This window comes from Panthera leo, chromosome E3 (assembly GCF_018350215.1).
Source record: "Panthera leo isolate Ple1 chromosome E3, P.leo_Ple1_pat1.1, whole genome shotgun sequence".
In the NCBI taxonomy this organism is placed as follows: domain Eukaryota; kingdom Metazoa; phylum Chordata; class Mammalia; order Carnivora; family Felidae; genus Panthera; species Panthera leo.
Window position 1 is genome coordinate 39,206,878 of NC_056694.1, and position 13,028 is coordinate 39,219,905.

Sequence of the window (13,028 nt, forward strand, 5' to 3'; positions counted from 1 at the left end):
CCCTCATAGCCCAGTGTCCAGGCCAGCAAAGTGCCTGTAAGAAACCCCGCTCGCATGCCCGATGCCCTCATGAGGCTGCACGGCGTTCTCGTCCGCCCCCAAGGGCGGCAGGTGCGTTAAGAGCTTGCACAGTGCACTGACTGTGGCTGGGTCTATGTGCGGACTCTGCCGCTGCCTGGCTGTGTGACTCTAGGCTAGCTCTTTCACGTCCCGAGTCTCTCCTCATCTGTAGGGTAGAGACTACCTCATGCACCAAGTCGTAAAGAGCACAGTGAACGTAAGGACACCTTGCAGAGCAGCCGGCCTGTGTTGTGTGTTCAGTGTCCGTTTTCTGAAATTGTGCTCATCGATTGCTACTGTCTTGCGACAAGGTCAGTATGTCCCTTCTGAAAAATTGGAGCAAAATTTGCACGTAGTGAGATGCCTTGTTCTCGTGTCAGTCAAGAGGTGATGTTACTTTTTTTGAAAACATTTTTAATGTTTATCTTCGAGAGAGAGACAGAATGTGAGTGGGGGAGGGGCAGAGAGAGAGGGAGACACAGAACCTGAAGCAGATTCCAGGCTCTAAGCTGCTAGTGCAGAGCCCGATGTGGGGCTCAAACTCACGAACTGTGAGATCATGACCTGAGCTGAAGTCGGACCCCCAACCGACTGAGCCACCCGGGTGCCCCAGGACGTGGGCCTTTCCGTCACCCTACACAGTGCTCCTGCTGCCCCCTCCAGAAGGTTCCGTCTCCTCCCTACAGATGACCAGTGTCTCTATTTCCACCACCAGAGGTTCCCCATACCCGGTCTTTGTCTTCACATAAGTGGAATCTTCGTCTACTTTGGGTCTGGTTTCCTCTATGCAACTTGTTTCTGAGGTTCGACCGTGTGGTTTGCGTGCATTGCTAGTGTATTATTGTTCATTGTGTGTCTCTGTGGGTGAATGTTCACCAAAAGCAATATGCCCCAGTGTGAGTGCTGGTTCTCCTGCTGACCGACATTTGGGTGGAAGTGATGGGGGTCGGGTCAGAGGAAGCCCACGGGGTCTGCTGTGGTTTCTCGGAGCCCTGGGCTGCCGTGCCCGGGAGGATCGCGTCCATGTGCTGCCCACTGGTCCTAGCTGGAAGGCTTTCCGGGAATCCCCGCTGAGGCCCCAGACCTGGGTGCGAAGCCGTCCTGGGATCCCCAGGTAGGTCCATTCGCCGGCTCGTAATTTTGCTAAAGACTTTGTGTTTGTGTTCATGTGCCAGAGTTTTGCTATTGGAGACTCATGCCCTTAAACGGGTTGGGAGCTGTTCCCTTCTCTCTTTCTCTCTCTTTTTTTAAAATTTCCTCGGCGTTTGATGGGACCTGGCATTTTCTTTTCGGGAACGTTTGTCATTGCAAATTTGATCTCATCGGTAGATGCACGGTGATTCGTCCTCGTCTTTCCCACCTGGTGTCAGTTTTGGCGGATTGTGTTTTTCAAGGAATCAGCCTGTTGTATCCAAATCCAATTTGTCTGTGGTCTTTTCTCCATGTCCCATCCTGACTGTGCAGTCGGTGTGCGGAATGGTCTGTTCATTCCTGTGGCTGGTTCTTGTCTTTTCTTCTTTTTTTCTTTAATGGCTTTGGCAGAGGCTTGTCACTTTTATTAATATTTTTAATAAACAATGGCGATTTTAGATTTCTCGATTTTTTCTTTTGCTTCTTATTTCATCATTTGCTCTCCTCGTATTTATTATTTCTTTCCTTCTCTGTATTCTGAGCTTTCTCTCTCTCTCTCTCTCTCTCTTTCTTCCTTTTTTAGAGAGAGAGAGTGGAGGAGGAGCAGAGAAACAGAGAGAGAGAATCTTAAGCAGATTCTTAAGTGCTGAGCATGTGCTGAGCATGGAGCCAGATGTGGGGCTCGATATCACAACCGTGGGATCATAACCTGAGCCAAAATCAAGAGTCAGATGCTTAACTGAGCCACCCAAGCACCCCCCCAATCATTACTAATTCCTCTTTGACCCATAAGCTGTTCAGAAGTGTGGTGTTGCATTTCCAAATATTTGTGGATTTTCTAGGTATCGTTTTGTAATCAAGCGCTAATTTAACTCCGCCGCTTGTGTTTTGGGGAGGCTGGGTCATGACTGAGGGCCTACGTGTGAGACAGGGATGCCAGGAAGACGGCAGAGTGGGAGGGACCCGGAATGTGCCCCTCCCCTGGCACGGCGTCGGCGCTGGCAGAATCTGTCTGATGTGCGTGCCACTGGAAGCTGTAGTCAGAGCCGTCAGGCAAGAAAAAGAAGTAAAAAGCATCCAAACTGGAGAGGAAGAAGCACAATTATCTGTTTGCAGATGACATGATCTTATATGTAGAAAACTCTAAGATGCTACAAAGAAGCTGTTAGAACTAATAAGCGAATCCAGCAAAGCAGCAGGAGACAAAGTCACCGCGCAAAAATCCATTGCATTTCTAAATACAATGAACAGATCTGAAAAGGAAATTATAAAAATAACCCCATTTCCTATAGCATCAAAAAAAAATTCTTAGGAATCAGCGTAATCAAGGAAGTCAAAGACTTTTACGATGAAAACTATAAAACGTTGCTGAAGGAAATGAAAGAAGTTGTAAATACATGGAAACACAGCCCCTGTTTATGGACTGGAAGACTTAATTTTGTTAAAATGTCAATACCAGCTGGAGAAATCTGCAGATCCAGTGCAGCCCCTACCAAAAAAGCAGTGATGTTGTTTGCAGACGTAGAAAATGCCATCCTCAAATTCATATGGAATCTCAAAGGACCCTGAATACCAAAACAATCTCAAAGGAGAACAAAACTGGAGGACTCACACTCCCTGGCCATCTAAGAAGCGACAGCAATCCAAGCAGGGCAATATTGGCACAAAGGCAGACGGACGCATAGATGGAAAAGAACAGAGAGCCTAGAAATAAGTCCTCGCATTTATGGTCAAATGGTTTTCGACGAAGTTGCCAAGACCATTCAGTGAGGGGAAAAGGACAGTCTTTTCAACAGGCAGGGCTGGGAAAACTGGACATCCCCACGCAACAGCATGACATGGGACCCTACATAACACCACATACAAAAACTAACTCAAAATAGATCGAGGACCTAAATGTAAGACCTAAAATCGACTCTCAGGAGGAAACATGGGACAGAGCTTCATGAAATGGGATCTGGCGGCAACTTCTTGGATGTGACACCAAGGGCATGGTAACACAAGAAAAAAATGAGCAAATCAGGTGTCATGAAAATTAAAAAACAACAACTGTGCAGCAAGAAACACTATCATCAGAGTAAAAAGGCAGCCCAGCGGGTTCGATCCCCACGTCGGGCTGTCTGCTGTCAGAGAAGAGCCTGCTTCAGATCCTCTGTCCTTCTCTCTCTCTGCCCCTCCCCTGCTCACACTCTGTCTCTCAAAAATAAATAAAACATTTAAAATAAAAAGACAATGCACTGGATGGAAGAGAATATTGCAAATGCTATATCTAATCAAGGATTAATATCCAGAATATATAGAAAATTCCTACTACTCAACGCAAAGAACAACTCAATTCAAAAATGGGCAACAGGGGGCACCTGGCTCAGGTAGAAGAGCACGCAACTCTCGATCTCTGGGTCGTGAGTTCGAGCCCCATGCTGGGTGTAGACATTACTGAATAAATGAAAGTTTTTTTTTAAATGGGCAATAGACATTGCTTCAAAGAAGACCTATGAAAGGCGAGGAAATATACACCAAAGAATGGGAAGCAGGGTCGTGAATGGATACTCGTACACCCATGTTCATGGCAGTATTATTCACAATAGCCAACATGTGGCAGCAACCCACATGTCCGCTATGGATAAAGAACGTGGTGTGTGTGTGTGTGTGTGTGTGTAAGGGAAAAGTATTCAGCCTTAGGGAGGAGGAAAATTCTGCAAGATGCCACAACATTGAACCTTGAGGACACTGTGCTTAGTGATCTAAGCCAGTCACGAAAGGACAGATCCAAAAGCCAATGGGAAAGTGCATGCTGGCACTCATAAGAGGCAGTGAGAGCAGTCCAGATCTTAGAGACAGAAAGTATATAACGGTGGGGGCCAGGGGCTGGGGAGGGGGCGGTGGGGAGTTCGGGTGCTCCTGGAAGTGACCCGGTGGAGACAGGAGTTGATGGTGTGGATGGGCGGGGCGAGTCAAGCAGGTGCGTTCCTGAGAACGCAAGGTGGGCAGACCCGCAGCTGGGGCTGAAGGGTGAGCCTTCAGCAGGAAGGGGACACGTTCTGGGCTGTTAAGAGATGGAAGGAAGAAAGGAGCGAGTGTGGGCTTGTGTGGGAGTGAGACGGAGTTCTTGTTTGCTGGCTCTCCACTTCATAGTGAAGTAGGAGGTAAGATTCCTACTTGAGAACAACATGATGCAGAGGATGGGGTGTTGGGGGGGTGCCGGGAACCTATCCGGGGTCTGAAATAATTAAAGAAAATCAGGTCAAACCTCCATCTGAGCTCAGTCACCCAATAAAAGGGCCCCTGTAAAGCCATATTTAAGAATTTGACTTTAACCTGAAGGCTTTAAAGGATGGAGGTGACATGATCAGAGCCCCATATTTTCAAGTGTGCTTAGGCTGGAGTGTGCTCTCTCTCCAGGAGATACCAAAGGCCTGGGGGTCCAGACCCTCACAGAACAGAGAGCTCTTGCTGAGGACAGAGACGGGGGATGGCTCTGGACACTCCGTGCACGCACGCAGGCACTCCCGTGCACGCACACGGGCCCGTGCACACACACAGGTACTCCCGCCCCCTGGGGTCCGCACCTGGGCATGCTCTTTTTAGGAAGAATAAACGTTAATTCTTCTCCAATGCTGGACTGCAAAACCGCATTGGGTATGTGGTGATAAATCAGATGGGCAATCTTCTCTGTGCTACAGTGAGGTTTCTTCACTAAAGTCATGTAATATCCTGCACCTGAAACAACATTTCAAAGAGCCTGAAATAATCTTACTCTTTGTAGCTGCACTTACTTTTTCTGTAGCTCAGAAGGGGCGGCTCCCTGGGAACGTGGAGCTGGAGGGCCCCGTGGGGTGGAATTGTTTTCACACAACGAACTGGCCTCTGAAGGCCGGTGTTCTGGAGGGTCTGGCCTTCTCCTCCGTGACCGGAGGTGGTAATGACGGACTTAGCGATGCTGGCCGACGTGGCAGAGGGGTGTATGGAGGGCAGCTGACTTGGCAGAGGCCTTGCACATCAACGTGAAGAACAAGGCTACCTCTGTAATAATCACATCATGCTTTTGGCGTTTTGAACGTCCTTTCTGACACTAGTAACACTTGTTAGCGTGATGCTGGCGATGGGGCCACTCAACAAACATTTCTCAAGCCCTTGCGATGAGACAGGCACTGTTCTAGGTACTAGTCAGGAGTTCTTGCTCTCATGGGCCTTCATTAAAGGAGTGTGAGACAGACAATAAGATACACAGGGAAAATGTATAGAGTATTAGTGACATGAGCCATGTGTCAAGAAAGACAGACATGGGACGGGGTGTGGAGGGTTGGGGAATGTGATTTAAAAAAATTTTTTTGTGTTTATTTTTGAGAGGGACAGAGCATGAATAGGGGAGGGGCAGAGAGGAGAGACACAGAATCCGAAGCAGGCTCCAGGTTCTGTGCTCACAGCTCAGAGCCTGACACGGGGCTCGAACTCATGAACTGTGAGATCATGTCCTGAGCCGAAGTCAGACGCTCAACTGGCTGAGCCACCCAGGTGCCCCTAGGGAGTATGATTTTAAACAGGGCACACCAGGCCAAGCACGGCCCGTGGGCCACCCCTAGGACTCTGGCTTTTGCTCTCGGTGGGAGGGGAGGTCACTGCAGGGCTGAGCCGAAGAGTGACAGGCTCATTCTGACAACAGGGCGGTGGGGGGGGGGGGGTGGTTAGTGGTGGTAGTCAGCAGGCAGGTGTGACAATCCAGGCCAGGAGACGATGGAAGCCAGTCCAGGGTGCTAGACGGGCGTGGAGGTGAGGGGGGAAGGGAAGGCCCCCAGGGTTTGGGAACAGATGGGATATGGGCTCTGACAGACGGAGGGGTCAGTGAGCCTGCAAGGTTTTGGCCCAGATCCTAGAGGACATCTTCTGCCTGTGCTGTGGGCAGCGGCTGTGGTGGCAGAGTGCGGGAGCCCGGGGCTGCGCAGGGTTTGGACAAGCCTGCCGGAGCTGGGCAGCGTCCACGCACGGGGAGCTCAGGAAGAGGTCCGGGCTGGAGGAGGATGACCGCAGGCCGGATGAGGTCACCCGGTCAGGGGGCAGAGGAAGGATGGGGGCGGCAGTGACACAGGAGGCCGTGGGGTCCAGGAAAACAAGGGAGCCACTTGTAGAAACACCCCACACCTGTACAGGTGCTTCGCACACGCTGGCTCAGTCCTTGAGGAGCACGGTCCCTGAGTGTCCGCTTGTCACATCGGGAAAGGACGGTGGAAGAAGGATAAAACCCCTGGCCGCGTGGGTGGAGAGGCCGTGAACCCACAGAACGGAACTCAGACATCAGTGTCCTGCCTCCAGATCTGAGTCTGCTCCCGCGCCCCCTCCTCCCATCCCGGCCCCCCGGCCCGGCCGCGGGGCCCCGCCCACCCCGCTCACCGTACTTCTGCTTGAGGAACAGCGAGGACCCGCAGCACTGAAGCTCCCCCTTGGCCATGATGGCCACGCGGTCCCCCAGCAGGTCGGCCTCGTCCATGAAGTGCGTGGTGAGCAGCACGGTGCGCTGGCTCTTGTGCTGCTGCAGCAGGTCCCAGATGGCCCTCCTGGAGACGGCGTCCATGCCCGAGGTGGGCTCGTCCAGCATCAGCACCTGCGGGCCGGGCCGAGGAGCCGGTGGCGGGGTGGCGGGGTGGCGGGGTGGCGGGGTGGCGGCGGCTCCCCGCGGCCGCCCGCCGTGCTGGGCGCCCCGCCCCGGGGCCTCCCGCCCGCCTACCTTGGAGCCCGCGATGAGGGCGATGCCGATGGACAGCTTGCGCCTCAGGCCCCCGCTCAGGCACCTGCTCAGGGAGTCCCGCTTGTCCTCCAGGCTGAGGGCGTGCAGCATCCGCTGGACCTCTTCGGGGCACTTGAGGCGGGACAGGCCCTTCAGCTGAGACAGCGGGGGGCAGGGACGTCGGGCAGGGGCTCCCGGCCTTGGCGCCTCCTCCTTCCCTCCGCGTGCTGCGCCGTGTGCCCTGACTTCCCTCCACGCCGCCCTGGTAGAGGCCCAGCTGTCCCGCAGGCATTTTGCTACTACCTGCATAAACTGCACCCCAGAAACTTACTACCTCTGTGGAAAGGGATGGGCACAAGGCTCTTGGGGTTTGAATCATGTGAATATGAGTCTCATCAGTACCAAGTACAGCAGCGTATGAAGGAAAGGATTATACCTCCTGACCAAGTGGGAGCCACCCCCCGGGATCCAGGGGACGTTCCACAGATGAGAAATCTAAGTGTTGCGAAGGCAAGAGTTTGGCTGGCTTTTCACCCAGTCAGTGGGAGGGGCCTCTACACCCTTGGAGGGATGCGGGTGTCGTTATTCAGGGCTGTACCCTTGGGCCACACCTTAGTTTATGCTAACGAGCTGACTCAGGACCGGCAGGCGGAGCTGGCCTGCCTAAGCTGCAGACTGAGTTTAGTCACCTGCTGCATGATTCCATCACTCAGGCCTATGTGATGAATCCCACCATAAAAACTGGACAATTGGGGCCGCCCGGGGGGCTCAGTCGGTTAAGCGTCCGACTTCGGCTCAGGCCATGATCTATCTCTCAGCTCTTGAGTTCGAGCCCGCGTCGGGCTCTGTGCTGACTGCTCGGAGCCTGGAGCCTGCTTCGGATTCTGTGTCTCCCTCGCTCTCTGCCCCTCCCCCACTCACGCTCTGTCTCTCTCTCTCAAAAATAAATGAAAATATTTTTTTTATTAAAATTTTTTTTTAACGTTTATTTATTTTTGAGACAGAGCATGAATGGGGGAGGGTCACAGAGAGAGGGAGACACAGAATCTGAAACAGGCTCCAGGCTCTGAGCTGTCAGCACAGAGCCTGACGCGGGGCTCGAACTCACGGACCGCGAGATCATGACCTGAGCCGAAGTCGGACGCTTAACCGACCGAGCCACCCAGGTGCCCCGAAAATATTTTTTAAAAAATAGAAAAAAACCCCAAAAACTGGACACTGGAAGGTTAAGTGAGCTGCCCTCCTGCACAGCGACGTGCCAGCAGGGTATGTGTCCCGAGGACACGGAAGCTTCGCACGTGGGACTCACCCAGACCTCACCCTGTGTGTATGTCTCTTCGTTCAGCTGGTCCCGACTTGTATCCTTTATAATCACCCTGCCCTAATGATAACCCTTGCCTCTTCTCCTCCCCGAATGGTTGGGGAACAGTGTCCAAAAGAGGTTTTAGGACCCTCTGAGGTTGGGGTCAGGGAGCCACAGCCTGTCTTCCCACCACCAGGATGCAGAGGAGCCACGGCCTGTCGCGCACAGACTCACCTGAGCATAGAAAGAGAGATGCTCCGCTACGGTGAGGTCATCAAATAGGATGTCGTGTTGGGGGCACCAGCCCATGCTCTTCCGGATCTCCGCCATATTGTGTGAAATTTCATATCCATTGATATACACACACCCACTTGAAGGGGGAATAAGACCTAGGAGCAAGGAGAAGACATATCCCAAGGTCACCTGCAGTCAGAGCACGCGACAGAGCAAGGGCGTAAGGACACTCTCTGTTTGTTGGCGTGCAGGCCGCCTCTCCCTTGTCACGATTGGGAACATCTGAGGCGTAGATGATCTGTGACAGTGAGTGAGGATGTGTGGGGGCAGCGGAGGCAGGAGACCTCCTTCCTACATCTGAGGAGCGCCAGCCTGCCTCGGTGAAGAAGACACACGGGTGCGCGTCATGCTTACACTGAGATGAGCCTTAAGAGCTACTGTGGAAACGTGGTTCAGAATGATGGTGTTTGGGTTGTGTAACAGGTTTGAGCTGAGACCCGTGACTGATTCCGTGTAAATTCCCAGTAAGCCCCAGGGAGCACGCAAATGATCGCACCCCCTGCCTGGTGCATGTGGGGATGTGTATACGGCCCATCTGTGTACTGTCTTTATTATCAGTTTCTTTAAAAACATTTTTTTAACGTTTATTTATTTTTGAGAGAGAGACAGAGAGCACAAGTGGGGTAGGGGCAGAGAGAGAGGGAGACACGGAATCTGAAGCAGGCTCCGGGCTCTGAGCTGTCAGCACAGAGCCTGACTCGGGGCTTGAACTCACAAGCCTTGAGATCAGGACCTGAGCCGAAGTCGGACGCTCAACTGGCTGAGCCACCCAGGCACCCCCTATTCTCATTTTCTTATTTTAAGTTGTATTTTTTCAGACTGAAAAAGGCCATAGATGTCTATTGCAACAGGGTTAAAGGAAGAAGGACAAAGCAGACGAAGGTTATGCACATCCCAACCTGTAAACACGACCGCTGTTAACGTTGTTTTGCATACTTTCGGCTGTGTTCTTACCTTCTTATGCGTACGCTGTCCCACATGCTAAGTTTCTAGCAAAACTGGGAAATATAAATTCTGGTTCTTTTAACTGGCCTTTTCACAAAACAGCCTACTGAGGCCATTTCTCCATGTCAACGAGATCTATATAATTTGCGAAGGCTAACAGGATTTCATTGTTATGAATATACGCTGCGTATTTATTCACGCCATGCTAGTAGGTATTTAGGTATTTAGTTTGCAGTGTTTCATGAGTATGAACATGGATCTCAACTCTGCCTTCCTCGCCATACACTTTCTGACTCCAAACCAATGTCAGTAGATTCGGTGGCCAAGAGGGGACAAGACTTTCAGGTTCTTGATACTTCCTGCCAAATTACCCACTGGTGGAGTTTTGGGATCTTTCATTTTGCCTGTGGACGATAAAGCATCGGTGACTGTTTGCGGCTGGGGGATGGGGAGGAAAACCAGTGATGCTTTCCACGTTAAATACGTAAGTCTTTTTATGTAGAATTACAATACTAGAATAGCTCCTAGAATTTTTTTTTCAAAACCCACATAGCTTTCCTGGGTGGAGGAATGGGGTTTCAGATACAGAACAGGCCTGTGCCAACTTTGGGGCCTCCATGCAGAGAAGCCCTTCAATGTTCAGTGTCCTGGGCCATCAGCCAGGCTTTCCCTTCCCGGCTTAGCATCTTCAGGGCTATTCAGTCTCGCTCGGTGTCTTTCCGCGGTGCCACTTTCTCCAGGGCCGCGTTGGCCTTTTTTTCTGTGCCGTGTCACTGCTGGTAGAAATCCGTGGCTCATCTCTGAGAGGTCATTCGTGGTCCGCATTGTGGCAGGACTTGCAATTATGTTCATTCATTCATTCATTCATTCAGTCATTCGTTGAAAAGTATTTACTGCGTGGCTGTTCTTTGCCAAGCCCTGATCCAAGCACCACTGGCCAGAGGGAAACAGAACAGATTCTCTGGAGAGAGGGATGGGGAGACAGAGGTAGCACACATATACAGAAACCACTGCTGAGAACAGCAGAGAGGGAAGCACCCGGGAAGAGTGTGTGTGTCTGTGTGTGTGTATGGGGCAGGCGGCGGGGGAAACGGTTTACGTCTTTGTCTTTGAACAACACTAGGACCTTAGTCGTGTGGCCTGGGGGTCTAGCTGGGTCACCCTGCAGGCACTGAGGACCTCAAGTCCATACAGGAGGAGAGGCCTCTGGCATCAGCAATGCCTGCATCTGACAAGGACCCCCGTCTAGAGACAGTACTGCCCCCCCGTCCAGGAAACCTGCGGGCCTCAGTCCCCTGTCCTGACCCCCACAGAGCCTGTCCAGTGAGCGTCTGTGGGGCTGAGCCTCAGATCTTAAAATCCTGATGCCGGGGAGGGGGCGCGGAGGGGGAGTGGCCAACGGAACCTCAGACCAAGTTTCCCCTTTGCTGCTCGTCAGAATCTTCCAGAGAAGGTGCTCAGCAGCCTGAGAGGGGAACCGAGGCAGCCTGCCTCTGAGATGCTGATAGTTTCTCTGGCAGGGTGGATGTCTGTGACTGCTTGGCTCTCAGAGCTCCTTGAAGCTCAGAAATGTGTCTCGTTGGTTTTGTACAGAACTTTACACAGGTTAAGGCTCCAAGAAATACATATTTGCAGAATGAACAAGTTCTCAAACATCGCAGCCTATTGTTTTAGCTGACAGAATGTGAAATAACTATTTAGGCATCAAAATGATTGTGAAACTGAAGTAATTGTAGAATAATTCTCCAGGTCTCATCCTAACTGAGCCACCCCCCCCCCCCCCAATCAGAAGCAAATGGATGGATTTCATGGTTAGGAGATTAGTGTCGCCTCCCTGTACCGGAAGGTTCTATGTGGGAAGACACACATAGGGCAGGGCTCACAGCTCCTGGATAGCGTGTGAGATCAGAGTCTGCAGGCTGAAAGAGCCACAGATTTCCTTTTCCTGCTACAAGGTCACGTGAACAGCCAGACAGGATACAGATGGCATAAAAACAAACAGCAAATGCTTCGTATTAAGACGTCAGTGAGATCTAATGAGGGGAGATGGAACAGAATTCGGGGTCTGTTCTTCCTCGAGGGGCTGGCCCCGCACAGGTACCTGTGAGCACGTAGCACGTGGTGGTTTTGCCGGCTCCGTTGTGTCCCAGGAGAGCAGTGATCTGCCCTTGGTACAGATTCAGGGTCAGGTCTTTGACTGCTACATGTTTATTCTTTCCTGTGTGATAGACCTGCGGAAAATTCAACGTGTGACTGACCGTGGAGCACGTGCACACGTGTGGCGTTTGTGACGAACTTGTGACCCACCCCAAGTTCCCCTGCCAGCCCATCGGTGGGAATCCGAGTGGAAATCTAGAAGGGAGCCCTCTTTTCAGGGTTTAGCTGACCGGGGTGGGGGGAGGGGGGGCTGGTGAGGAGCCTGACGGGGGTGGGGCGCAGTCCCGGGGGTTCTCCCTGGTACCCGAGCCACGGAGGCCAGAGCTCGAGGACGAGGGGCTCAGAGCTTGGCAGGGAGATTTCTCCCTGCTTCTAGAACCACACCTTTCCCCGCATTACCTGGCTAAGCCCCCTCAGAAATCATGCCAGAACCGTGTGGCTGCAGACAGCCTGTTGTGTGAGCACAAAGGGAATCCCTGCTCGTGGGAGCGGCAGGCATGCCTGGAGGGAGCTGGAGCCATCCCGTCCCGGGCTACGATGTGACGCCTCCTCCCCCTCCAGCTCCCACAGGCAGAGGAAGGCGGGGAGCGTGACAAGGCTGCCTTGTCAGTACAAGGAAACCGCCTCTCCTCGGGACTCATCGCAATTGAAGGACAGAAGGGGCCAAAGGAGGAAATGTGGGACATCCCCGGCATGGGGCTTGTGTCCAGGCATCCCGTCGCGGCACTGCCTAGTCACGCGGGGCTCTGCGTGCAGGAAGGGCTCAGCCAACGCTGGTGACGGGGAAGCACGCCCCAGCTGGGAGCGGGCCCTGAGAGCTGGGGCTCCGAGTGGCTGGGCGTGTGAACCGTGGAGGATGGAAGTCAGCCAGCCAGTGGCTGAGTCCCCGGGTGTCCCCGGTGTCTCCGGGCAGGGGCGCTGGCAAGGCGGGGGTGAGGGGGGCGGGTTATTTCAAGAGAGACCATCCAGACCCTCCACCCTCCTCCACTTAACTGCACCCCAGGAGACAGGGCACTTTACGTCAGGTTCCTCTTTTGAGGAACGCGTTCCAGGAGGAAACGAAACCTCGGTCAGGAAATTGTGCCTCGTAACCCCCATCAACGGTAAAACAGAAGCCTCTGCGCCCGTTTCTTCGGTTCTCGGAAGGAGGTTTGTGAGCCCATACCTTGTAGAGATGCTGGATTTCAATCCCTTTCTTCAAACTGGTAGGCTCTTCCTGAATCAACTGGCTCTTTGGAGAGTTGTCCGGATCCGCCACGTGGAGCACCGACCGCGTGAGGGGCACGGGCTGTCCACGCCAGTGGGATGGCTAGACAGAAAGGCAGCTGACATTAGCACGTGCGGGTGAGTCCACTGTCTGCTTCGGGAAGATAAATATTTTGGTAAACCAAATTCTCCACATCCCCCCCCACCCCA

General features: G+C 52.7%; 1 protein-coding gene across 1 annotated transcript in view; it reads right to left on the reverse strand.

Annotated features, from left to right (window-relative positions):
- Nucleotides 1-13,028, reverse strand: part of LOC122210246 (ATP-binding cassette sub-family A member 17-like) — an 87,887-nt gene that overhangs the window by 37,458 nt on the left and 37,401 nt on the right. Inside the window, 6 exon segments of the mRNA XM_042922850.1 lie at nt 4,761-4,911; nt 6,580-6,790; nt 6,914-7,069; nt 8,451-8,605; nt 11,557-11,686; nt 12,778-12,921. Of these exon segments, the coding sequence (XP_042778784.1) occupies nt 4,761-4,911; nt 6,580-6,790; nt 6,914-7,069; nt 8,451-8,605; nt 11,557-11,686; nt 12,778-12,921 (947 nt within the window).